The sequence below is a fragment of the Nipponia nippon genome, unplaced genomic scaffold (assembly GCF_047370975.1).
Source record: "Nipponia nippon isolate SJK-2023a ecotype South Korea unplaced genomic scaffold, ASM4737097v1 scaffold_7, whole genome shotgun sequence".
NCBI lineage: Eukaryota > Metazoa > Chordata > Aves > Pelecaniformes > Threskiornithidae > Nipponia > Nipponia nippon.
The window spans coordinates 26,809,301-26,833,260 of NW_028262391.1; the positions used below are offsets into that span (position 1 = coordinate 26,809,301).

General features: G+C 37.9%; 1 protein-coding gene across 6 annotated transcripts in view; it reads right to left on the minus strand.

Moving 5' to 3' along the window:
- Positions 1 to 23,960, minus strand: part of UGGT1 (UDP-glucose glycoprotein glucosyltransferase 1) — a 51,278-nt gene that overhangs the window by 15,522 nt on the left and 11,796 nt on the right. For 5 of the 6 annotated variants that reach the window (XM_087738460.1, XM_087738455.1, XM_087738458.1 and 2 more), the window contains 22 exons: positions 22,966 to 23,044; positions 22,662 to 22,762; positions 21,705 to 21,804; positions 20,542 to 20,602; positions 17,315 to 17,406; positions 16,442 to 16,592; positions 16,055 to 16,174; positions 14,849 to 14,934; positions 14,249 to 14,384; positions 13,180 to 13,311; positions 11,248 to 11,412; positions 10,879 to 10,999; positions 10,010 to 10,108; positions 8,592 to 8,615; positions 7,975 to 8,069; positions 7,112 to 7,318; positions 6,343 to 6,474; positions 5,257 to 5,387; positions 2,631 to 2,726; positions 2,192 to 2,294; positions 1,635 to 1,714; positions 955 to 1,144 (listed from right to left, as the gene is read on the minus strand). In XM_087738460.1, the coding sequence (XP_087594586.1) occupies positions 955 to 1,144; positions 1,635 to 1,714; positions 2,192 to 2,294; positions 2,631 to 2,726; positions 5,257 to 5,387; positions 6,343 to 6,474; positions 7,112 to 7,318; positions 7,975 to 8,069; positions 8,592 to 8,615; positions 10,010 to 10,108; positions 10,879 to 10,999; positions 11,248 to 11,412; positions 13,180 to 13,311; positions 14,249 to 14,384; positions 14,849 to 14,934; positions 16,055 to 16,174; positions 16,442 to 16,592; positions 17,315 to 17,406; positions 20,542 to 20,602; positions 21,705 to 21,804; positions 22,662 to 22,762; positions 22,966 to 23,044 (2,501 nt within the window). The remainder of the gene's footprint in view (positions 1 to 954; positions 1,145 to 1,634; positions 1,715 to 2,191; positions 2,295 to 2,630; positions 2,727 to 5,256; positions 5,388 to 6,342; positions 6,475 to 7,111; positions 7,319 to 7,974; positions 8,070 to 8,591; positions 8,616 to 10,009; positions 10,109 to 10,878; positions 11,000 to 11,247; positions 11,413 to 13,179; positions 13,312 to 14,248; positions 14,385 to 14,848; positions 14,935 to 16,054; positions 16,175 to 16,441; positions 16,593 to 17,314; positions 17,407 to 20,541; positions 20,603 to 21,704; positions 21,805 to 22,661; positions 22,763 to 22,965; positions 23,045 to 23,960) is intronic. The other variant, XM_087738461.1, reaches the window with a different exon arrangement.

Below are 23,960 nucleotides of genomic sequence, written 5' to 3' on the forward strand. Positions count from 1 at the left end.
TCTGCACATAAATAGAGGACTTCAGCCTCCAGAGCTGTCAGCCTGGCATCTTTTGCATATGCTGGATCATACACAGAAAATTACTGGGTTTAATATATATCGGCAGTCTTCAGGGCCAACCAAATAATGGCTTATTTCAAGGGAAAAAAACTATTGGACTGCCTCATTTAACTTTTATTATTTAACATTGCACCCTGAAATCCAAAATTTTCTACTTTGCATCACACATGGATTTTCTAACTTTTAATATGTGGTTTTAGTGCCCATCATAACACGTTAGTGTAGTGCATTTTGTAACCACTTACTAGCCCACTATTTCTAGATCTTCTAAGAACTGTTAAAGTTAACTGCTAACAGCAAGAGGTTAATCGTTAGCCACAGAAGTGTTTGCTGGTAACAAAAGCTGTGAAAATGAGCAGGTAGCTGAAACTGGCTTGGTGGCTTCTCAGAGCAAGGGAAATTCAGTAGAATTTACTTACTGGAACCGGACTCAGGTCTTACTTCAAAATTTCTAAACAGAGTTTAAAAAAATAACAATCTTATTTTTAGTTGTGACATTAGCTGTAGGGAGCTCTAATCTGAAAGAATTTTTCAACTAATAAATTGAAGAAGTTATTTAATGACGAAAGAGTTTTTGTTTCTCGCTCAGGACACTCTAAAATGTTATATGTACACACTCAAAGCATCTGTAGGATCTGCTTCAAGCCTACAGTATTTTTCAACCTGTGGTTCAGGCATCCATGAGTAACTGAGAACAACAATCTTCTTGTCAGTGAGCTTAGGTTTACGTGCATCCCTCCTAGAAAACATTTAGGGGTCTGCAAACATAAAAGGTATTAAAATGCACAGTTCTATGTTTATTAGCATTTTAAAATTCTACATTTCTTTCCTATTACAAAAATAAGCCCTGGAAAAACAACACGATTTAAATGCAGTAACAGGAACACGTCTTACCTCCTCTAAGTAAATATTATCAAGGTCATATGGGGTTCTGACAGATTCCACCATCCAGCTCTCAGGAGTATTTAGGTTCAAAGTGAACAGTGGAGACTGGGGCATATCCAAAAACTTGGCAATTGGTCCTGGAGCAAAGTTGTTATCTGCTGTGAAAGAAATCTCCGGCTCCAAAACATAGCGATAAAAGCTGAAATTTCAGAAAGAAAATGTTAGAACATATTTCTGCCAAACTTTGCAAACATTTCACTCTTGTTGAACTTGCTGACAGTATCGGCTTTCCCAGACCTTCAATGTCTGCAAGAAGCCAGATACAAAATTTTTTATTCCCTCTTGCATACAGGAGGCTTTGTCCAAAGCAGCATAGGTTGTGTTGACCTTAGAAGAGGTCAGAATTTTCATCTTGAAGGACCAACCAGAATGTGCACGACTCAACCATTAAGATTAGTAAGTTATTTAACTTATATAAATAAAAATGCACCCAACTTGTAAACCAGCAGAATTACCTCATGCTATCCACAGATTCCCAGATTCTCTGTGGGAAATCATGCTATTATATAAACAAGCTCAAAGCAGTTATTGAGACTTCCTATAGGACATTTGACGATGTTTCTGTGCTTGCACATTCCAACAGGTTTTTCTTGCTCGCTCTCTTTTTAACCTTGGCATGTATTGCTTACCTTTTCAGTGGCATGTCAGAAAGTTTGGACTGGCAGTTCATAAACACTCTTAGGTTCATATTTATCAATTGGTTCAAAACCTAAAGTAATGAGAAAAAGACATCCCTTAAAATGCTAACTAGGAAAGCTGACCACTCTTTTTACGGACAAGACCTCAAGAATGCATGTTACCTGCTCATTTCCCAATCCTCCCTTCTCATTATTTGCTTTACCACACCCACCTTTTAATTGGTGGCTTTAAGAACAGTTGCCTGCTCCCTCACATTGCAGGTATTCTTTTTGGGATGCAGAGACTTTCTTCCTCAAGCTATTGCAAACCAAACCATTAAAATGGTGAAACTAAAAGCTATCTACATGATAGCTAAACATGATCTCATTAGTGTGTAGTATAGTGTAATTAGCTTTTCCACTAATAAATGTATTGTGCAACTCAGGCGCACTATTAGAAGGCCATTGGTCACCACCCAGTCAAGGAGGAAGACAAACATTCCAAAATTACAGAACTGAGACAACTTTTTGAAATTGCCATAAAATGCATTACAACATTGTATACCTACCAAAAGTAATGGAGCAAGTCTTTGAGCATCTCTGGTCACAGGATCAACAATAGCCACAACATCAAAGTATGTCTCCCCCTCTTTTGGTCTCAGTTTAACTGCACTAAACAGAAGAAAAAACAATTTTAAAGTATCAAACGTATGGATAAACATAGGAAAAACACTACCCATCTCATTCTGAAGTCAAATTACTTCCTAAATGCACCTTCTGAAACTAGACAGAGAAAAAAATACACATATACATACATGTGTGTAAAGATAGGTAGACAAAATTAATTTCTGGAATCTCACTGTGCCCTGAAAACTGTTGGGGACTTCCCTATTGCTACTCGGAATGTTTATTTTTTTATTTTTTTTAAGTTAAATGCAACTTAAAACCATGGGAACATTAAAAGACAAGGAAAAGCATATTGCTCAGCAAATGCCAGCAATCCTATACCTGTATCGTTCTTCAAAAAAATGATATTCAATCCTTGCCTCTCCTTTTGGTTGAGCAGAAAGAAGAGCATCCACTTTCATTACCAAGTCACTTGCACTGAAAAGAAAAAAAAAAAAGTTTACAGATCCTCAGAAAATGCATGTACTTACCACATTTCTGCCAGTTAGCAGCAAAAGAGAAGACAGACTGAATTCAAATACACAAACTAACACTTTTGCTACCTCTCTACACAAGCTCTGAAGAATTAAACATATTTAAGGGTTAATCTGCCATTAATTTAAACAGGTTGCAGCCTTATTACTGAGGGTACCAAAGGGTTCAACTCTGTAACAACTACAGAACAGCTGGTATTTTAGGGGTCAGCCATGCTACAGGCACTGCATTCCTGAACTTCACCAACCTCTCTTAGACCTGTAAGCAATTCAGATCAAACACTTGTGTCACAGCAGTCTTCCCATTTTACACTACAACTAGGAAGCAATCCTGTATGTGGAGAAACTTTTGAGAGGGGTCCTATCATTAAAAGAGAATTACTTCTGACAACTTCTTCCTTTTTATTATTCCCATAAATTTTCAGTCTAGTATTTTAAGAATATATTTAATCTTGAAAATGTAAAACCTCTTGAAAGTTCAATGAAAATTGATTTGTACATCATAGCTTTGCCAAGAAGCAATACTATATACTTAAAGGTCTGTCAGCTTTTCCTGACTTAAGTAAGTCTCACAGATTTACAGTGACAGCTGTTTAAATTGTTCATACCAAAAACACAAGCCTGGTGAAGTCTGCCAGGTTTTACAGTGTTTTCCAATGCAGCAGATTTTTTTGAAAGCTTTCAAAAAACTTTGGCAGCATTAAAACCAAAACACTGCTCTGTCCAAAACTAGCCTGTGTTCAAACTATGCCCTCTTCCTCCACTCTTATTTCTCTTTTGATTCCCAACACAGCAATGGATGCAAAAGTGTTTGGAATGCTGTTATAACCTGTCCTCCTAGGAACAGGCTGCCCAGGGAAGTGGTTGAGACCCCATCCCTGGAGGTATTTAAAAGATGGGTAGGTGTGGTGCTTAGGGACATGGTTTAGTGGTGGACTTGGCAGTGGTAGGCTAACGGTTGGACTTGAGGATCTTAAGGGTCTTTTCCAACCTCAACGATTCCATGATTCTAAGATTTCTGCACAAAAGACCTCATGCTTAACTTACTTGACCAGCCTTTAAGAGTCAAGCAGCATCATGGAAAAACGTAATGCTAGATCTGAGAGAAACTATCTTCTTAGCTAGGAGCTCCAAAACACAAACGCATGCCTAGGGACTTCAGTTCTTTTGAACCTGAAGATGACTGTCTTTTGATTAGCTCACCTCTGTGCTTTTTGCAATAATTATCTAGCACTTTTCATTTTCTTATCTCTACCTCTTTTCCTATTGTTTCTTTTTAAAAAGTTAAAAGCCGTTTACATGATTCCATAGTACTGACAGTGAAATGCGTTACTAAAATAATTTTTACATTGATAGACCAAGCAGCACTTAGCTGAACTGCAAACAGATTCAGAAAGCATACTCCACTGTCTCATTTTCTTCCCTTCTTTCTGCTTTTAAGTCAATACCACAGTAATCCTACATATGAGTTATGAAACCGTGACATATTGGTGGTAAGTGGTTTAAAAGAGCCTGTCAGTTAAGATTTAGCTGGAGGAAAAACCCACAGGAAGTCTGAAGGCTTTAATATTAATGAAAAGTTAGGCTTCTCTTCCATTTAGAGGAGCAGAAAGGTAATTGAGTGCAGAAAGCATTTTCAAGAATAAATGTAATAACGTGTACCACTTCGTAATACATCCCAAGCAGCAAACAGTTCTTCTCTGCATATAGACCTCTTCTCTGTTGGTAAAGCTGTCACCAACCAGAGTCAACTAAAACTTGAATGAAACTTCATCTAGCTCAACACAGCAGTGAATTTAGCCAGCCCCTGTAGAATGCATCACCACCCTCATTCTTTATTTTTTCAGTCCACCTGTATCCCTCCCTGACCCCCCGGTCCAAGAAACCACCTCCTGAACTCCTCAGATAACACAGCAGGCTGTTGGCTGCCCATGTTGCTGTGATCCAGGGAATGTGATATCAGCGAGTACCAATACATTTACTGTTTCATGTTCACTGGAACAGTTCTGTAGTAAATTCCTACAGACTCGGGCACTTTCCCAGTTTCTTGCTGCTTGTCAGTAACGCTCCAGCCAACACAACTCCTCCAACTTCCGTTACGAGGTAACGGACCAGCCGTGGCAGGTTGATACTAGATATAGATAATGAATGAAGAACGATGAACTCTGAGCACCGTACCATAGTAGGGGTTGCCGGTACTCTCAGAACTGCCTCCTGAATCTGGGGCATACAGTTACAGCTCCATACCTCCAGGAGACTGTGAACTACAAAAAAGCCACTACAGCAATTCAAACCCAATAAAGATATTTTACATCTTTTTCCTTTCTCACTTGCCCTTCTGAACAGCTGAGCCTTGACCGTACAAACACATGCACCTATTGAGAGTCTACTTGATAGAGCTTTCTCCAGGCTGCAGAAAGTCACATTATCGAGAGTACCACCACTTTTTTGTAAGCCTCTTCACGTGTACTTACAGATCTTCTTCAAATCCCAGCTGCTGAATCTGAGATTTGATTTTCTGTCCCGATGTCTTTAGTATGATGTTCTCGAGGAGATGGAAATCATCCTGATTGAACATCTCGCCATCCTCTAATGGGCCAATAATCTACAGAGAAAGTGGGATCAGCATTATTAGGTAAGGCTACACTGAAACAAAATTCAAAGATGTATTAAATAAATACTCCAGCCAAGTCTCAGTGGGTATCAACTGTTTACCTGATATTAATGTCAATGGCATCAGAGTTTAAGAGCTAATTCTAGCTGTTTAGAGCCAAGAGACCTAGACTAAGGCATAAAATAAATGCTTAAAATTTTCACTGAGTGCTTGGTTTGCAAAAATCAGGCATATTAAATTACACACGCAATGGTACATCTTGAAGGGGCAATAGAATACCAGGCCAATTCCAGTAGTCCAGCAAAACTCCAGCAAATCTCACTCCTTGAGCCTTCAGAAGCCCAAAAGCTACGTGGACAACGCGTGCTATTTTGCTAAGGAGAGAAATAGAATACCGCAACTCATTGCTTGAAATTTTTAATCCATTAAGTATACAGTAGCCACTGGAACTTGCTTTTTTTTTTCCTAACTAGCAAGCAGATGGCAAACGAAAACTGAATGCTGTACACAGCTGGGCTTCATTATTTGAAGCGAAATACTATTGTAACATAATTTGCCTAATCTAAGTGACTATTATAAAAAGAGCTGGTGGAAGAGGCCAAGGCACTTTGATCAGGGCCAGATACAGCAGCATTTTGCCCAATGAACTGAAGGAGCACAATCATTCAAATTTATCATCCCCTTCTGCCCCTGGACTCAGTTCACTGCCAACGTGAAGGCAACTCTGTTATTGAGAGATCTGAATTTGTACACTACACCAATAACTAACTGCACACAGTACACAGGAAGTTATTCATACAATGAATAAATCAAACAAAGCGGTCCTAAAGGCTGCTGAGACCTAAAGACGGCTGAGACTCCATGTCTGATCCCTAGACTGCTGCTCAAGGGCTGCTTCCTTCCCACCGGTGGAATATCTCTTCTACTGTTTGCTGAGTGATCTCACCCTTCCATTGCTGATCACAGCCCTCTGCCCCTTCTTCAGCTTTAGAACGTCTCTGCAATATATAGCATGGGACAGAATAAAATCCACCTTGGGAGATTCAAAGGCTTCTTTGAAAATATTGATATCCATACCCTGAAAGAAAAGAATACTTGACATTGAAATGGGAAGAAAAGTACGCCTCTGCACACTTTTTTTAAATGCACCTTTTTTGTTTCCATTCAAGACCACCTTTATATCTTGCTAAAATTTATCCCCGGGCCCCTTTTCTTTGTAGTCTTAAGCCTAGTTCTTGCCTGTCACCTTCAGACATTATCACAACTTAAGATCTGAAGGGCCACAGCCCTAGTAACTGTTGCTATTTAGACCAGTTGTTCCATTCTTCTGTTCTTAAGTGATTCTTGCCTAACTTTTTTAAACCTACTTTAAGAAATGTAATGGTAATTTCTCAGCTTCTTAAAGAGATTATAGTTCTCTCCTAACCCCCCAAGAAACAACTGACTCACTTAAATAGATCCCTGAATCTGCATTCCTTTTGACTTTTCAAAGTTACGTAGCTTTGATGTCTATGAGGATTTACTTTATTTTTAGATGGACTGTTGTATTTAGGTAAGTTTACCTTTTAGAGCAAAAAACAAAACCAACACCAAAACCAACAGTATTACTTTCCATTGTTACTGCATCTTTTGCATACGAACATACTACACTAAAAAATTCATTAGAAGAACAAGCAAAGTACCCTGCCTTTGTAAATACCAACAAACATGCTTACCCCAACCGCAAATTCTAAGATGTCGGCTCCTGCCTCTAATGCCTTTGCAATTTCTTCTTTTGCCATTTTGGTGATGAAGTTCTTGGCGTTATTTGACGTTTGCGTCTGTAGAGCTGCCCATATGGCTTTAGCGACAAGTGTATTTTGGCTATTTGGATCTTCACTAGGATTATTAATCATGCTAATTCGAACATTATTGCTGGATTTCTGTGTTTAACAAAACATGCATTAGGAAAGTTTTAGATTTCAGGTGTGTTTTACATGAGAAGAATAAGTGTATTATAATAAACTCTATAGCAAAAGCTTTGTATTTCTTAACCAGAAAACCAGATTCCAAATTAGGTAAATAACAGCACAAGGTTAAAAGGATGAACGAACTAATTTAACATCAAGTATTTAGTTTACATATAGGCACCACTGTGACAGGAATCTTCTAGATAATACTGTGCTACATAAGAGATATAGGACCACGGCCACCGCTCAGAGGTCTGGCAAAACAGTGATTCAGGAGTAAGCTATCTATTTTTATGATTCAATTATCTTCCTGGAACAAGTGAGACAGAGCAGAGAGCAATGCTCATGTTCATCTCCAAACCAAAACACAGACATCTTCAATTTAGAACCATGGGCTTAAAAGAACATCTCTTCTTTATTGTGTTAGCACAGTGCCAGGAGGGGATTCTGTCCTAGTACAAGGTCAGCAATGCTCCAGCCCCTACAAATAAGATGAGGCTGGAAATCAGAGACCCTGCAGGGAGAATCGGTCTCCCCAGGTCATTCAACAGGAAGAAGCTGTGTTTTTCAAGCCTCTACCTACTGCTTTGTTAGAACTGCTAACCCGTTCAAATGAAAACGTTACCTACCTGGTGTTTAATTGCATCATACAACAATTGCCTCCCTGAAGGTTTATCAAAATCACCAACAATCCAGAAAGTAACAGGTCTAACAAAGGAATCATCTGCAATTAAAAAAAAACGTCAGAGAAATTTGAAGGAGAAGGGAAGGAAAGCTTCAGTTTTTCCTCATTTGGAGGAAAAATACGATGCACATGCAAAGGTTTCAAAAAAAAAAAATTACATAGAGAAGAGATGGATGCAGCTAAGCTATGAAGTCTGGCAAGACAAGAATAATAGTATTGGTATTATATTAGGTTTCATTTACCTCATTCATAAAACCCACATGTGACAGCATGCATCACTTTCTAAGCTGGATTATTTTTTTTTTTTTAGTTTTTGTTTGCTACCTTTTCAATTTAGAAATTATAAAGGAACCTGTAAATAATCTACAGATTCCAACTAGGGTACAGACATACTGCTTCCTTCATACTGAAGCTGTTAGTTCACAAAATCAGTTTTGTATAGAGAAAAAAGTGCTGAAGCAAACATGCATTTAAACAGCCTTCTTCGTTTCCTGCCAATGTTATAAAGGAACCAGAAAACTCCCAGAACAACAATATATGAAATGCTAAAGCATGAGTTACCATAGATCTCCTTGGAAGACATTCCTGGTCAAAAATCAGAAAGGAAAGGGGAAAAGGAGAGAGACATTACTGATTTGATAGTAATCCCAACGTGTATCAAGAAGCTGCAGCACTGTATTGGGCATAACTGAATAACTAAAGTTAAGTCCAACAAGCAATGAGTTTGTGATAATTTTATTAGAATAAGCTTTAATTTTTTCTTCCCCTTGAATAGACCGATGCTTTATTTTCATGCTACAGCACTAATTATACTACATATTACCAATTTCATACCTTACCATGAAGGCATCATTCTGAAGACCATTTGCAAAAACTGCCATGCCATTACGACTTGGATGTTAACCATTTCTGTTATCTTCCCTCTTTAAAAACTAGCATGACAGTGTTATTTCAGTACTGTTGCTGAGCCAGCAATACATATAACTTTCCTATTATTTTAGAAAATAAATGTGCTACAGCATTACTGCAATCAGATACCAGTTATTAAATATCTTAAGTAACAGAAGGAGCAGTGACCCAAAACTGTCGAGCCATGGGATTGCAAATTAACGCACACTTTCAAATGAGTGTGCGGAGTTGTATATTTAATTAATACTCTACAAAGGGAAAACAAGAAACTTGTTCAGATCGAAGTGACTAAACACAAACCAGGGGCAAATACGAGACAGGAGCAATAGGAACATTTAAGGCAGTGCACGCAGGTGGCGGTGCCTGGAGATGTTGCTGGAGAAACTTGTGAGAGTCTAGTAAAGCAGACAGAGAGGAACAAGAGGAATTGGTTCAAATGACAGCAGCTTATTTATGATTCCTAACGGAAATGGATCTAGGAAAGGCCTGATGAAGCTCTGTATTATGTCTGTGCATGCATTTCTTACATTGAGAAGTACAGCTGAGTTTTAACACTAACGGGAGACTTTATGTGTAACTGTAATAAAACAATACTATCATTGAAAAAGCAGTACATGCACTGGAGCAATAAAACCAGCACAGACCGTGCTAGGTGTTGTCTTATATAACGGGCAATAACAATTTTCTTCTGGACTCATGTAACTTTTAGTAATTTTGAATTATAGACAGAGAGCTAGAACACCTTTTGTATTTTTCTAGTCAGTGTCACTGCAGGACCAGAGCTTACGCTGCTGCATTTCTAGTGGTCATTTGCAATATAGCAAGAGCAGGTTGGGTGGGTCTTCATTATTCACTGAAGGTTGGGTTTAAAGAGGGGAACATCCTTGTTTCATGTAGATGCCATGTCTTTTAAAAAAAAAAAAAAACCCAATCATCTTTCTTTTTAACACTTAGATTGCGCCATTACCCACAGGCTTGAACAAGGCTCAATGCGTGTGTTGAGTACTGTATATACACTTGGAAACACACATAAGATTAGATTTGGGTTCATGACCCACTGCAGATGTTACCTTTCTTTGTTAAGTAGGTCATGCTGTTTGCAACAGCAGCTGTCTTGTCTTTGGAATCCAACGTGGTAAATCTAGCGAAGTCATCCACATAAAAGTTATCTGAGGAAGAGAAAAAGTATTAGATGCCAAAGCAAACTATTCCATGTAAAATGAAAGAAAAATCACTACTATTACCAGAACATTAAGAACACGTCCTATTTTGTTCCTCATGATACTGCTCTTTATTTCTCATTTCCACTGTTAATATGTAATAAGCTGAGGAATATATTTGTGTTGTCTCATAAGTTACATTAATAACTACATCTGCATATTTGATATGCAGAAGTCAGTTGAAAGAATCGTTCAAGTCTCAGTTAGTTGAAGTTAATTTATGTAAATAACATACATTTAAAAATCCACTGTGTTACTGTTTTTCAAGCAACTCAAAAAAGGTAGTTTTGGCAATACTGTCATTACAGCAGAGTCGCTGCGTTGGCCATTAATACATTTGAAAAGTCCTAAAAGGTATGGCACAGTGAATCGTAAGTAATTCCAGAGATGACTGTCAATCTCTGCTCAAAAGGTTAGAAATAAGAAACAAGCTGTTGCTTTATACATTATATGACTGTTCTTGGCTTTTGCTAGCATTGCTAATTTCTCAGCTTCATGAGTCATATTCCCCTAAAGGTTTGTATAAAAATCAAAACAAATTTCTGTTCTGAAAAATCTGTAGACATTAATGTTGTTATGGTACATAACATCTCCCCCAGCACCAGGGCTAGAACATCACTTGGGGTGCTGTTAATACTTTGCCACTAGACCTTTCCATTGGGACAGCAGAAGACTGACTGAGATACTTCAGGTTTAATGCAATTAAAAGCATCCCTTACTCATTCCTGTCAGATCTAGGTACTCTCTGTCGGACATTAAGATTCTTGAATTAATTCTCGGAACAACATTAGGCTGGTTCATGATATACTCAACCACATCTTGGTCATTAGATAATTCACCCTGAAGAATAGAATAAAGAAGCAATATTTGTTATTTCACATGCATATTTGCCTTAGATAACTTAAAAAAAAAACAAACAAAAAACCCCACAAATAAACAAAAACCCAAAAACAACAACAACAACAAAAAAAGCAAACCAAGAAATGATGCAAGTTAAGTTGTCTTGCATATTACATATTTGGGGACTTTTGAGTCAGTTTTTCCAAATCCTATTTCTCTCTAAAGTCACAGCTGAACTCAGCACCTACCAGGTACACGGCTCGCTGGAAGATGCTTGTGGTTTCCAGGATTTTGTGCATTGTCACAGTTTCTAGGTCATCAGGATCCAGCTGATCTTTTTGAAAAGGCATTCCATTGAACAGCACAACAGGGAGAGGACCTACACCCGTTTGTTCATAGTAACCTCTCGCTGCCTAAATACAGGGAAAGAAGTCGCTTTACCACATCAGCCCATTACCCCAAGGGTTCATAAAATTTCCATGCAATATCCACGCAAGTCTATTCTAACCACACTAACGTGTCCTTCCAGCTTTTATATGATACAGGGAATATTAATTTTACGCAGTGCGTAAGACACTTTCTGTATCTTACATGCAGAAGGTGTCCTTGCCTTTCAGAGTCTCAAAGCAAAAAAGTTACTTCATAATACAGAAGTGCAAAATATTCCATTAAGTTCGTACTGTAAATAAATTAATTCCAATGAGCACTTTCTGCTAATAGCAAAAAATGCACAACAGGAAATCTGACTTTGCATATGGAAATAAATGCAACACAAGCATTGATAGTATTGTAATGTAAGACATGGTAGAGGTTTTTTCTTTTTATTTTTTAAGAACATGTTTCTGACACTTGTGAAAGTGTAAGAAACTTGTGAGGGAGGGGGTTATTATGTCAAGACAAATTTCCCCATTTCATGTAACCACTGCAAAACGCACCATCATTATTGATACTCTGTTATGGACAGAAGTTAATCAGGTTCTTACTGTTTAGAGCTTCTTATTGAGGGCTTTCAAGAGCTTTTAAGGACACAAATATCACAAAGCTCAGATCACATGAAAGAGCGCTCAGTGCTGTTTTAACCTGTATCCTTTATATGGAGATAAGCAATTTTGAAAGGCTTCCTTCCTTACCCGAAGGCTTTGCAATGTTTTGAGATGTGGTTGTGCTGAATGGCGTCAGGTACACCAGTTGCAGCAAGGCCTCCAGAATGGCCTCTCAGGTCTTCTGGAGGAGAGCACTCTGCGTGTGTTAGGATTTCGGGGGGGGCGGGGGCATTGCTTTTGTTTTGTTTGCGTTTGATTTGGTGTCTAGTGCGTAAACTGAAAAGGCCTCTCCTGTCATACAAAAACGTCTGCCATACTTTTATCGGTTTTGATTTCCTCGAAATGCTTTTCCCTTCACTTTCGTACATCAGAAGGTGGAAAGCATGTGTGCATACAAGCCTATTTATATAACCTTGACTGCATTTACAGATGTAGGCAGTATCGTCTGTGTTACAGAGCTATTGTAGACAGTATTTTCATTCTTTCTTTTAAAATATTCACAAAAATACATAACCATACCCCGACAGAACCCCAAATAAAATCTGCTTCATCTCACATGTACGTGATCCAACAGTGAATTGCTCTACCAGTTTTCTCCATACAGAAAAGTATCAACCCTAAAAATAACTTTAAGAAATTAGTTGAGGAAGATCGTCGAATGCCTTGCTATAGGAGAGGCATTCTGAATTCATCATCATTACTTTACCTCACACTTTATTCAAATACTGATGAAGAAAACCCACACCAATCCCTACCAGACATTAAGCCCCTTGGTTTTCTTATGAACCATTCCATCACCTTGATTTTTTTCAAGCAATTTTAAACTCTACTAAAGTCTGCATACCAGAATGAAAGCATGACTTATGAGTCACAAGAAAGTTATCTTGGTTCTGGTACTATACATAGAGATTTTTTTAAAAATCTATATTACAATATATTATATGTTATGTATATTACATAAAAGCTTTGTGCTGAACATAAATACTTATTAAAGTATTACTAAAAGTCACCCAATGTGATAACAAAATAGCTACCTGGTTAGTAAGAGAACTGGGTCAAGAAATTGTATGTAACTATATTTTCAAAGCGGCGTTGAAACAAAAAAAGTGAAAAAAGCTCTATTTCATGAATTCTTACCTTTCTGTTTTGATCATAGGCAGAATCAATTCCCAGAATGCTGTTGACTTCCACATAAGGATACTGTTTCTCAAGAACACTAACCACATGCTCCACTTTCAGCTGATCTCCTGTTTTTACTTTGTTATATATCTGAAAGGGGGATACAAATACAAGTTTACAGCTGCAACTGTGAAGCTTCTGTGCTTACCAAAGGTAAGTTGACCTGTCACCTGTATTCCAGTAATTATAAGGCATTAACAGCCAGATTGCAAGACTTATTTTCTTATTTATTAGCTGCAATAACAGCTCCTAGGCACTTGTAGCTCTTATAATTATCTTGCTTTACCTCATAGTAATTGCAGTGAGATTGGAAGGAGGTAAATATCATGTATTTCTTTAAATAATAACTTGCATCTTTAATTAGAAAAAGTATTTGAGGGGGAAGAGTAGTGCTTAGGTGAAAAAAGGCTCAAGTAAAGCACATCTAAAGACCTACCCTTCCCTTCAGAACTGAAGACATGTTACAAACAATACAACAGACCTCACATGTAAAGTAGGTAACTGTTCCCCTATTGGAGGCACAAGATTTTATTTCGACTTACAAATACATACCAAAAAAAAAAAAAACCCAACAGAGAATAAAAGTCACCAGCAGTTTAATATTACCGTATGCCCCAGCCTATAGATTTGTACAACAATGTCAAACCGCAAGTGCAAATGCATTTACCAGCACCTGCATTATCCTTTGATGTGGCAGAAGTATGCAGCAGGAACTGTTCTAAACAAATTCTTATACTGAAGGGGTACAACAGTTTAGAACTCATTGGCAGAATGAGCAGAGGCAGGATCAGAAAAACATGCAAAAGCGTTAAGTGCCACAGTTAAATCTAGTCGCACTTGTTAAAGTTAGGTCAGAAGCACTTTACAAAGAAACATGTATTGTGTGGTACTAGTATTTGGAGATACTCTGAACAGTCACTGAGTCAAAGAAAAATTTCTTCCATTATCTACATATCAGCACGTTAACATAATCTGACATACATGGAAAATATTAAAATGCTCATTTGCCTTTTAAATGAATACTTACAGACATGACAGTCTGGAAAGCATAATTATTGTCCATTTCTTGTGCCACATAATTGTATGCCCTGAGGAGGGCAACACCAGGATCCTGAAGTCCATCAACATCCTCCGAGTCATTAACCACAAAGACTAGTCCTATCCTGCAACCAAACAAATCCCCAGATCATGAATCTATTATACTAATAAATAATCAAGTCTTCATACAACTGTCAGCTATGATCATCATCTTAGACAAAGGCTTTTTCTGGAATAGACTGATATGATTTTGAGCAGAGCAGCCAAGAATCAAACTTAGCACATCTAATCGCTAAAGGTGAGTCCATCAGAATCTTGCTTTTCATCTCTCTTTCATCCAAAGTACTTGCTTTTAAGGTTTTTTTGGACTGTTAAAGAAACTGAACTCTGTTTTGCTGGTAGCAAAAGTTTAAAAAAAAAAATTAAAAAAATTTGAAATAAGCAGTAGTAGTTAGTAAATGCCCTTCCCAACCACCAACGCAAGATATCTAACATTTCTACAGTGTTTTAGCAATGAGAATTTTACAATTGCTAAAGTCACAAAAATAAAACTGATATAAAAAAATTCTCATTAAAAGATAGCGATTACCTCAGTGGGATGTGGTTACTGAAGAACATCTCTGCCACATTCAGTAGTTCTGCTGTGGTCTCGTGAGTAGGATCTACTATCAGCACCTGCATATAAATTGCAAGTGAAAAGTTTCTATTCCCTTAAGAAGTCAAGATACAGGTTTTTGATTAGAGATAGCTTCATTCACGTCTCAGTGCAGAATTATCATCAGTCCTATTTTATACACTGCCAGGGATATGAGGCCCAGTAAATAATAGTTTCTTCTAAAGTCTTTAAGTCTGTTGTCTAAAATAGCCTGTCTAAACCACTCCTTTAACCAGAAGAGACCAAACTCCTTATGTACTTTTATCTTTACCGCAGTATCCCCCAGCATTTAGCCTTCCGCCTCTGTGTGTACTCAAATCCACCCATTAAGATGTTCATGGGAGACAGGCATTTGTCAGAGCTGAGGAACACAGCACTGCTCTGCTCGGCCCCCTGGAGAGCCAATGCTACTAAGACATTGTCAGAGCAAGCCCAAACCCAGGCAGAACTGGGCCATTCAGAATGAATTTAGGGCCCTTTATTCATGCCAATTGTTGCCTTTACATTTAATAATTTCAATGTTAGTACTGAACTCCAGAGAAAAAGATAACATATTAATGCTCCCACAGCTTGAGGTGGTTCAAGTCCCTGTTTGCCACTAACCAGAGGAGACCTTTTTTCTATAGGGCCACTCTGCCACATGACAAGAGTTAGAGTACAGAATTTACAAACTCCTTATTAGATCTAACTTTAAGTAGTTTACGTAGAGACTAAAAAGGACGCCCAGCATTAAGCTGAGGACTGAAAGTCTTGGTGCAAGAATGCTTTCTAACTGAAACAACTGAAGTTGGTCTTAACCCTGTTAAGAAGATACTAATTAACAAATTTGAGGGATTTCATTAACCAACTTCAGGTATTGTCACAAAGTTGAAATGCACCAAATTCCCACTTGTCAGGTGATAAGTTTTTTCCGTTGATGAAGCAACTTGTGGCATCTAATAGATGCCATAGAATCATGCTCAGTAATCTCTGAATCTCAGCCATAATTTACTAGTACAGGTAGAACTAAACCTTTTAGAAAAGCATCCTATCTCAAGATATTTAAGTGACAGGGAATCCAGCATATAGGTAAGTTGCAAAAGCTAATGTCCCTGCTGTGAGGAAAATGCACATTTCATTTCTAGTCAGACCACTACTTACAAAATTATGGAAGTTTTTTCTAATTTGTCTGATCACGCCTGGAAATGTGGGACGCAGCAGTTCTTGCACATTGGAAGGCCAGGAATTATACCGACTGTCAACTTCAAGGTTGTTGATCCACTAAGAAAAAATAAAGGCATTTAAATGATTTACAGTCCTCCTGCTTGAGTATGAGGCCATAAAAATATTTTTACAAATCAGACACTGTATTGAGAATTGTATGAATAAAAAGTTAAGCTTTCTAAAAAGAGCTAATTATAACTTTTCTTTTTTTCTTCACTGCAGTTTTGGAGCTGATTGTGAGATAAGAACAAATGTTCCCCTGACAGCTTAAGAATGTGCTCCCCAATGGCAAATACGGTGTTCCTTATATAAAACCATACGCACTGAAATAGCAGGGCTTCTGATGTCCACAGCATAGTCAGAATCTGATGGCTGGATGTTCAACTTCAGAACATTGTGCAAGGAAAGACCCTCAATTCCTAAGCTGTGCAGGCCTTCCATAACGTGGGCTTCATTGCGCAGCACATCAATCAAGCTGGAAGGAAAAGAAAAAATGTTGTTGAATTTTAAAGACACAGCAAATAACTTGCTCTTGTCCTAAGGGTTAACAGATGAAAGGCATAAACAAGTCTGCCGTGTCTGTGTATTACTACTTATTCATCACCTGCTTCTAACTGTCCTAAGAATCTTGAGATAACTTAAACCTATTCAATTATATTTCTAGGAAAAACTACCTTAAATCAAGATAACTAAAGCATGATATGCACATATATGTAATTTCAATTCCACATTATTGAAACAAATCTTGACAAAGATACAGGGTGGTTTTCAGACGAAAACATTACAGTGGTTTATCCTTTGAGAATCAGTCGACTACCTTCAGAATAAAATCTGTATGTTGACAGTCTTGGAGACCAAAATCTTGCTAGTCACAGCACAAATGAAAAGAACTGTACAGAGGTGACTTCCCATTCCAATATTCAAGGGTATTCCAGTTTTCACATCAGCTTTTTTGTTAGAAATGCACTTGCGTAAGAGAAGGAACCATGATTTGCTTTTTCCAGTACTTAACAATTGAACATAGTCTAGATATAGACTTTGTGAAGAAGGTTCAAAACGGTCTACATTACTAAATTACTTTAATATTTTATTATTACTTATTACTTTAATATTATTATTACTTTATTACTTTATGCAGAAGCAGGATGCAAGCTCCTAAACAGGATACAATTATTCTGAAAAAGAAAACATTCCTACCTAAATATGTCCTGAGTGTCTAAATCAATAAGTAGTCCGTTGATGAACAGGGCAGAATCTCCTGGTTGTAATCCTAATGTTCCTTTGAAATACTGAAAGAAAGTACAAGGCCATTAGAAGAATGCCCTGCACAGAAAAAAAATTACTGGAGAGTTTAATGTGTCGAAGTTGTAGACTTTATCTCCCTTATTGCATTACATTACTTCTCAACTACAGTCTTTGCTGACTTTGTGCGCACATCCGTACCAGAGGCAAAAACAACGGAAGCTATTTACTGCATAGATACATAAATGGGATTTCTATTTGTTTCTATGTGATTTGGTAGTGATTGGAAAGTCCCTGAGTAGACTTTTTCAATATACTCAGATTAAATAATTAGAAATGCTTGAGAGAAGTAATTTAATTTTTTTTTTAGCTGACAACCCACAAAGTAGATGGACAAATAGCATCCAGTTACCTGTCTTAGCTCTTTAACACACAGTTCTGGGCAGAACAGACTTCAACTGCTGGATACTGCCTGGCGCTGACTAGTGGAACTAACTACTGTTTAAGGTACCAGTTAAGTCCTGACCTAGTGGATATGTCATCAACAAAAAGTAGAGGAGCTGCCATTGTAGTCTGATCTCCCCAAAATCAGGCAGCACACAAATGGAAAAAGTCTTATCGATATTTTGGAATTTCTTCCAAGTACCTCTAAGCAGTACCCCATTTGAATGGATACTTGCCTCTGAACTGAGGCACCATCACAGAGAACAATTTTGAATCAGGAGAGCTGAATAAAACACAGTCCTTCTGAAGCAAATTTCCCAACTCTAGCATGAAAAACTCTGTTTAAAAACTTAAGAGGTATTGGAAGAAAGCAATGTCATTTTTGTCTTGCACTATCAGGTACAACATTCTATTAAGAGACATGACGAATACAGTGTATCTGGATATTTAAAAACACTACTATCATGAAGAATGTGAGTAAAGCTAACAGAGGAATAGCGAAGTACCATGTGAAGTACCAAGAACAGAAAAGCAGCATCTAATCAGGAAGAATTTATATATTTTATTAAATAAAAAAGCCCCCAGAGAAGAGCTGAGTACATGCAGTGTTAAATTGTATCTTTTTGTGGATAATTACATAGTAAACTATAACTTACTAATAGCAGTGAACTTCTCTATCAAATAATATCCACGCAAACTGAGTCATGCAAAGAATAGCTTTAAAGGGCAGGGTTAGATCTAGCCAGATCTGGATCTAGTAGCCTAGACACACTTTGAATAAAAATGAATCCACAAAATCATGGGTTTACCTGTGGACCAGTCTGATCTAACACATAACAGAAAAGCCACCAGGTAGCTTCAGCTTGCACTTACATTCTATACTTTGTCCCTTCCAGAACCACACCGGACGACAGTGTCAAACCGCATCCCTTCTTTTCTGATTTTATCGCTATTGAACAACAAGGGATTTCTCTTTCAGAACAGGAATCTCAGGGGACTGGTAAATAGATTTCAGGTAACTTTGCATTTACTACTGGACTAGCCAAATATCATTGATTAGATTTTAAACAAAGACATAAGTGTGTACGTAACATACTTTGTATTTTTCCTATTAATACCAAGTGTGACTGAAATGTATTAATACATCAGCATACATCATACAACAAAAGCTGTTGTTTGGCTTTGTTTTTATTACCACCTAATGTTTCTATTTTGCGCTCTATCCAGACTGCACTACCAGGTGTATTTTAATCGTACAAAATTCTGTAGAAAAGCTTGTACAAAATTCCCAAGTGGCTATTGTTTTTTTTTCAGTGCTTTGCTAATGCCAAGTACACAAGAGAGCTGTTGAAACATTTTTCTGCGAACACCAGAGGCAACTCAATGACCTCCAGAGGTCCCTCATAACCTGGTTTTTTTTATGATTCTGTTTCAAAGCACACGTAGACTTACTTGGATAGCTGTTAAATTTTATTCCTTTGCTAGTTTCACTCTCAAAGCACCAACATTGGAACCATTTCCTCCACACAGTATGAATCATTCTAAGCCACAGCAGAAAGTTTCAAGTTTATTCTGTGACATCCTTGTAAACATTGATGAATTCAGATATCTAAGCACCATTGCAAATTGGGTAAATGAGAACTAAATCTCTTCTGCATCCTTAAAACTGTAAGAAGATGCTTAATATATTTGCTTTTGAAGCAATAGCTTTCTAACAAGCTACGTTCCATCCAGCTCAGACATTTTAAAATAATCTAAAAATATAACTACATTTTTACTCTAATAACTTCCACTAAAAAGCACTCACAATTTTAATATCTAGTTGCTTTTGAGAAGTTCAGAATACAATAAAAGCCTACAATCAGTAACTTGAAGTCATCCTCTTTTTAACTATTACCCAGGATGAGTAGTGCTGTGACATTCAGACTTCACACATCTGCTGTACCACTCAAGTAAGAACTAGGTCAGAGCCTGAAAGAAGGCCACCCGGCAGGCACAGTCCTACAAGAAACATATTAACCATCCCTGTACAACTTCAGCTGGCACATCATCACTACAAATGCGTAACTCGGAAACTGAGTAAAGATTGATGTAACACAGACATCAAAATTTCTACTGCTTCATTTTTGACACAGTCCTGTCCTATAGATCAGATTAAGACAGTCTGCACGCAAATCGTAAGAACCTAACACCGTATGTTTTCTGTATAAACATTTTCCCCCAAGGTTAACAACATAGTACTTCCACTGTATTTAAAGTTAATTTTATAAAGATAAATAAATACAGTTACCAGATTCTGTGTTCAGATACCGAACAGAAGGTCACTTTCATATACATTAACAAGTGCTTGCCAGATAACTATCAGAACACCTGACTACTGTGAACAACCATTGTAGGGGCAGCTCTGTGAACAAAATCCCATATCATCATTCCCCAAGAAAGTGATCTCGCTCAAAGAATTTATGACCAATATTCTCATATTTGAGCAAACAAGCTAAATTATGTTCCTAAATTATGTTTCTAATCCGTGTTTGAAAATCCACCACTTCTTTGCTTCCCAGATACATACTGTGACAAAGTTGTGTGTGAAAATACCGGGTCATTATTTTGAGCAAAATGTAAACTTTTAAATAGAATCATGTTTTTCATGTGTTTTAAAATAGAACTATGTTTTCAAAGCTTGAATTTATATTAAGACATAAGTGCAAAAGCATTATGTTACTTTCTGGAAGCATTACCTTTTGGTTCTCTTCAATTTCTGCTCTGAGTTCCGAAGAAACAACTGTTTTTGTTATGGCTCTACAGAAATAAAAACATCATGCTGTGAATCATCTTTCAGTTTATCTAACACATAGATTAGATATCCACTTGTCCTACTTTTTGTACCTTATATATAAATATGTTTAGTCTCCTAGTATAAAGAGCTGCCATCAGAAGCACTTGCACTTTGTGGTACCATTAAACAGTAGGATGTGCTATTTTTAGTTATACTGTATAATTCATGTTAACCACATGCCAACTCTCCATGTCTAATTTCACATTAACCATAATAAAAGCAGGCAGCTGCCAGAAAGGTAGAGGTGGAGGCTGGCAGCAGAAAATAGGGGGATTTCACTCCTCATTGTGGGTTCCCATTCCTTTCCTTACATTGGATCTAGTGACTGCACCATCACAGAATGGGCAAGTACAGCCCACAGATCTGACTAAAAACACAATGAGAGTGCAATGGCTACCTTAAGAAGCTATAAACAGCACAATCTTAACATCAGTTAGTGGGAAATAAGACCAGAATCCAGCTTCTTTTTACTCTCAGGTATATCTCCACCTACTCAAAAAGGAGGAGCTCCTATAATATCATCTTCATGACCCAGGTCATGGAATTTATCAAAAGAAATACGTTTCTAGACTGGTTGGGCAGGTCAGATTATGACTGAATTTCTTGAAATTAATTTGAATATGCTCAAGACAGTCATTGACAAATGGCAAGAAACAGTGGAATTGCACATCAGTCTCTGTCATGAGACTGACTGGGGTGTTTGGCAGAGTGGATCCCAGAAGAGTGGGATCCAGTGAATAGATAAACCTTAAAGCCACCAAACAGAAAACCTATCCAATAAATTCTTGAGGACTTAATGCAAAAGGTTCAGAAGCGTTTCACAAAATAGCACAGATAATTCTGTCAAATTTTCCACCAGTCCACATCAACTGCCATCCAAGAAAAACACTGTAAGATCCTCTTTGTAACCATAGGCTGAAGAACTTCTCTACATAAACATTCCCCAGTGTTTGCTTCCAGCTAAATGGAAACTCGGACATTAACCCAATCGATGCTGCCTGTCTCAGGTTCTGCTCAGAAAAAAAGATAGCAAGAAAACTTCCTAGAACTCTTAATTAAAATTACCTTGCCTTTGTGGGAAAGTTCTGACTGAGATCTTTCATGACCATCAAAGCATCCACAGGGGGAGCAGTCAAAATGCGAGCAGCAGTTTGAAAACTTAAATCTAGAAGTGAAAAAATAGAAGTCAAGAACTCTAAACTGAAAGCAAGCCAATGCAGCATCATCTTAACTTCAGCTTTTAACGTTTTTGCCTATTTGTAGCCTATGAAAACTCATCTTCTAGCTGCGTCTTTAAATTTTTTTTTAATCTTCTTCCTTGTATTCAACTTCTATTTGTTGCCTTGAAGTAACCTTTTCAAAATGAACCAGTGTATCCTGTCTACAGGTTGCTTCAATGAGTCCAGACCATCACCTTTTTTTTTTTGGCTGAGGTGGGAGGATCTGCCCTTCAGAAGGGGTCTGGGTACTTGTTTCACAAGCTAGCCATCTGTTGAATATAGGTGGAGTCTCTGTGGCTACAACATATGTTCAGCATTTCAAATTACTCTCTTTTTTGGAGGATGAAAATCCTTTGCACAGGCCTCTACAGATGATTTCCAGCAAAAAAGGCCAGAGTTGCATGCAGATGCTTTTGAAATGGTGTTTTCCTTTGGTCTTGAGAAATCTCAGCTTTTCACACCAAGAACGTGACCATGGAAAGAAACTTTACATTTCTTTTGCTTTTCTGCATTTAGCAGATCATATAAGCAGTCAGTTTAAGAGCAAGTGGCTTACTGTACTTCACAATATAGAAAGCAAACCTCATTTCAGAAGTCCTATGAAACAATCTTTCTAAAAGCTATTTCAACAGGACTCTACAAAGGCCCTGTAGAAAATCCAGTATTTTCCAGTGCAGGAATTTACAGTTAAACTCTCTCAACTGCATGCAGCCACGAGCAACCTCATTTGCACGGAACACAAGAAGATATGTTTACATTAAGTTTTTGCAAGTACAGTACTGAAAGTCTTTATGCAGATTACCTTGTAACTGCCATACTTTCAAAGGTGCCATTTCATTGGTACTTTCCACAAGGTGTTTTCTAAGCTCTTTCAGCTCTTCTGTCAAGTCAGGATACAACTGCCTAAAATGGTATAAGGGTAAAACAACTTCTGTGGTTTCCTATAAGCAAGTCTGCTGCTAATTCAAAGAAACTAACAAATGAAAAAGTATGCTGCTAACACATATGGATAGACATTTAAAAAATAAGAACAAAGCAAAAGATGAGCATCTCTGCATCAAGTTTTTTGATATGCCAAAGACCAACAACTTACAACTCAGTTTTACCTTAGTTTTCCAAACAGAAATCCTTGCACTTCATCAATAGGGTCATTTTCATCTATTACTGTAGCATTCACATCTGTGCCTATAAACGCACAGAGACACACTATTACCAAGCTATTCAGAAACAGTTCTCACGCTTATTTTGATTAGTTTAACAAAACTACACTGCAGTAACTGAAAAAGAAGAAAGAAAGGACAAGTTTCAGGTTTACTTTTAAACCTGCATCCAAGAGACGTTACCTTCATAAATGAAAGCAGTAACAGCTGAAATAAAACCAAGGTGGATTATTGAGATGGAAAAGCTTAAGATGAGTGGAAATCTCAGAGACCTAGGCATTGCAGAAGAACTCACTAGGACCCAGGAGCTTTCAGGACATGCCAAGCTGTGCAGAGTAAGTGCTAAACCTCTGTTGTGAACATGTGCTGGTTTTGGCTGGGGTAGAGTTAAGTTTTTGCATAGTAGCTAGTATGGGGCTATGTTTTGGATTTGTGCTGGAAGCAGTGTTGATAACACAGGGGTGTTGTAGTTACTGCTGAGCAGTGCTTACACAGAGTCAAGGCCTTTTCTGCTTCTCACCCCACCCCACCAGCGAGGAGGCTGGGGGTGCACAAGAAGTTGGGAGGGGACACAGCTGGGACAGCTGACCCCAACTGGCCAAAGGGATATTCCGTACCATATGATGTCATGCTCAGCATGTAAAGCTGGGGGAAGAAGGAAGGCGGGGGGGGGGGGGCGGAGGGGAACGGGAACACACGACATTTGGGGTTATGGCATTTGTCTTCCCAAGTAAGCATTATGCATGATGGAGCCCTGCTTTCCTGGAGATGGCTGAACACCTGCCTGCCGATGGGAAGGAGTGAATGAATGCCTTGTTTTGCTTTGCTTGCGCATGTGGCTTTTGCTTTACCTATTGAACTGTCTTTATCTCAACCCGTGAGTTTTCTCACTTCTACTCTTCTGATTCTCTCCCCCATCCCACCAGGGGCGGGGTGAGCAA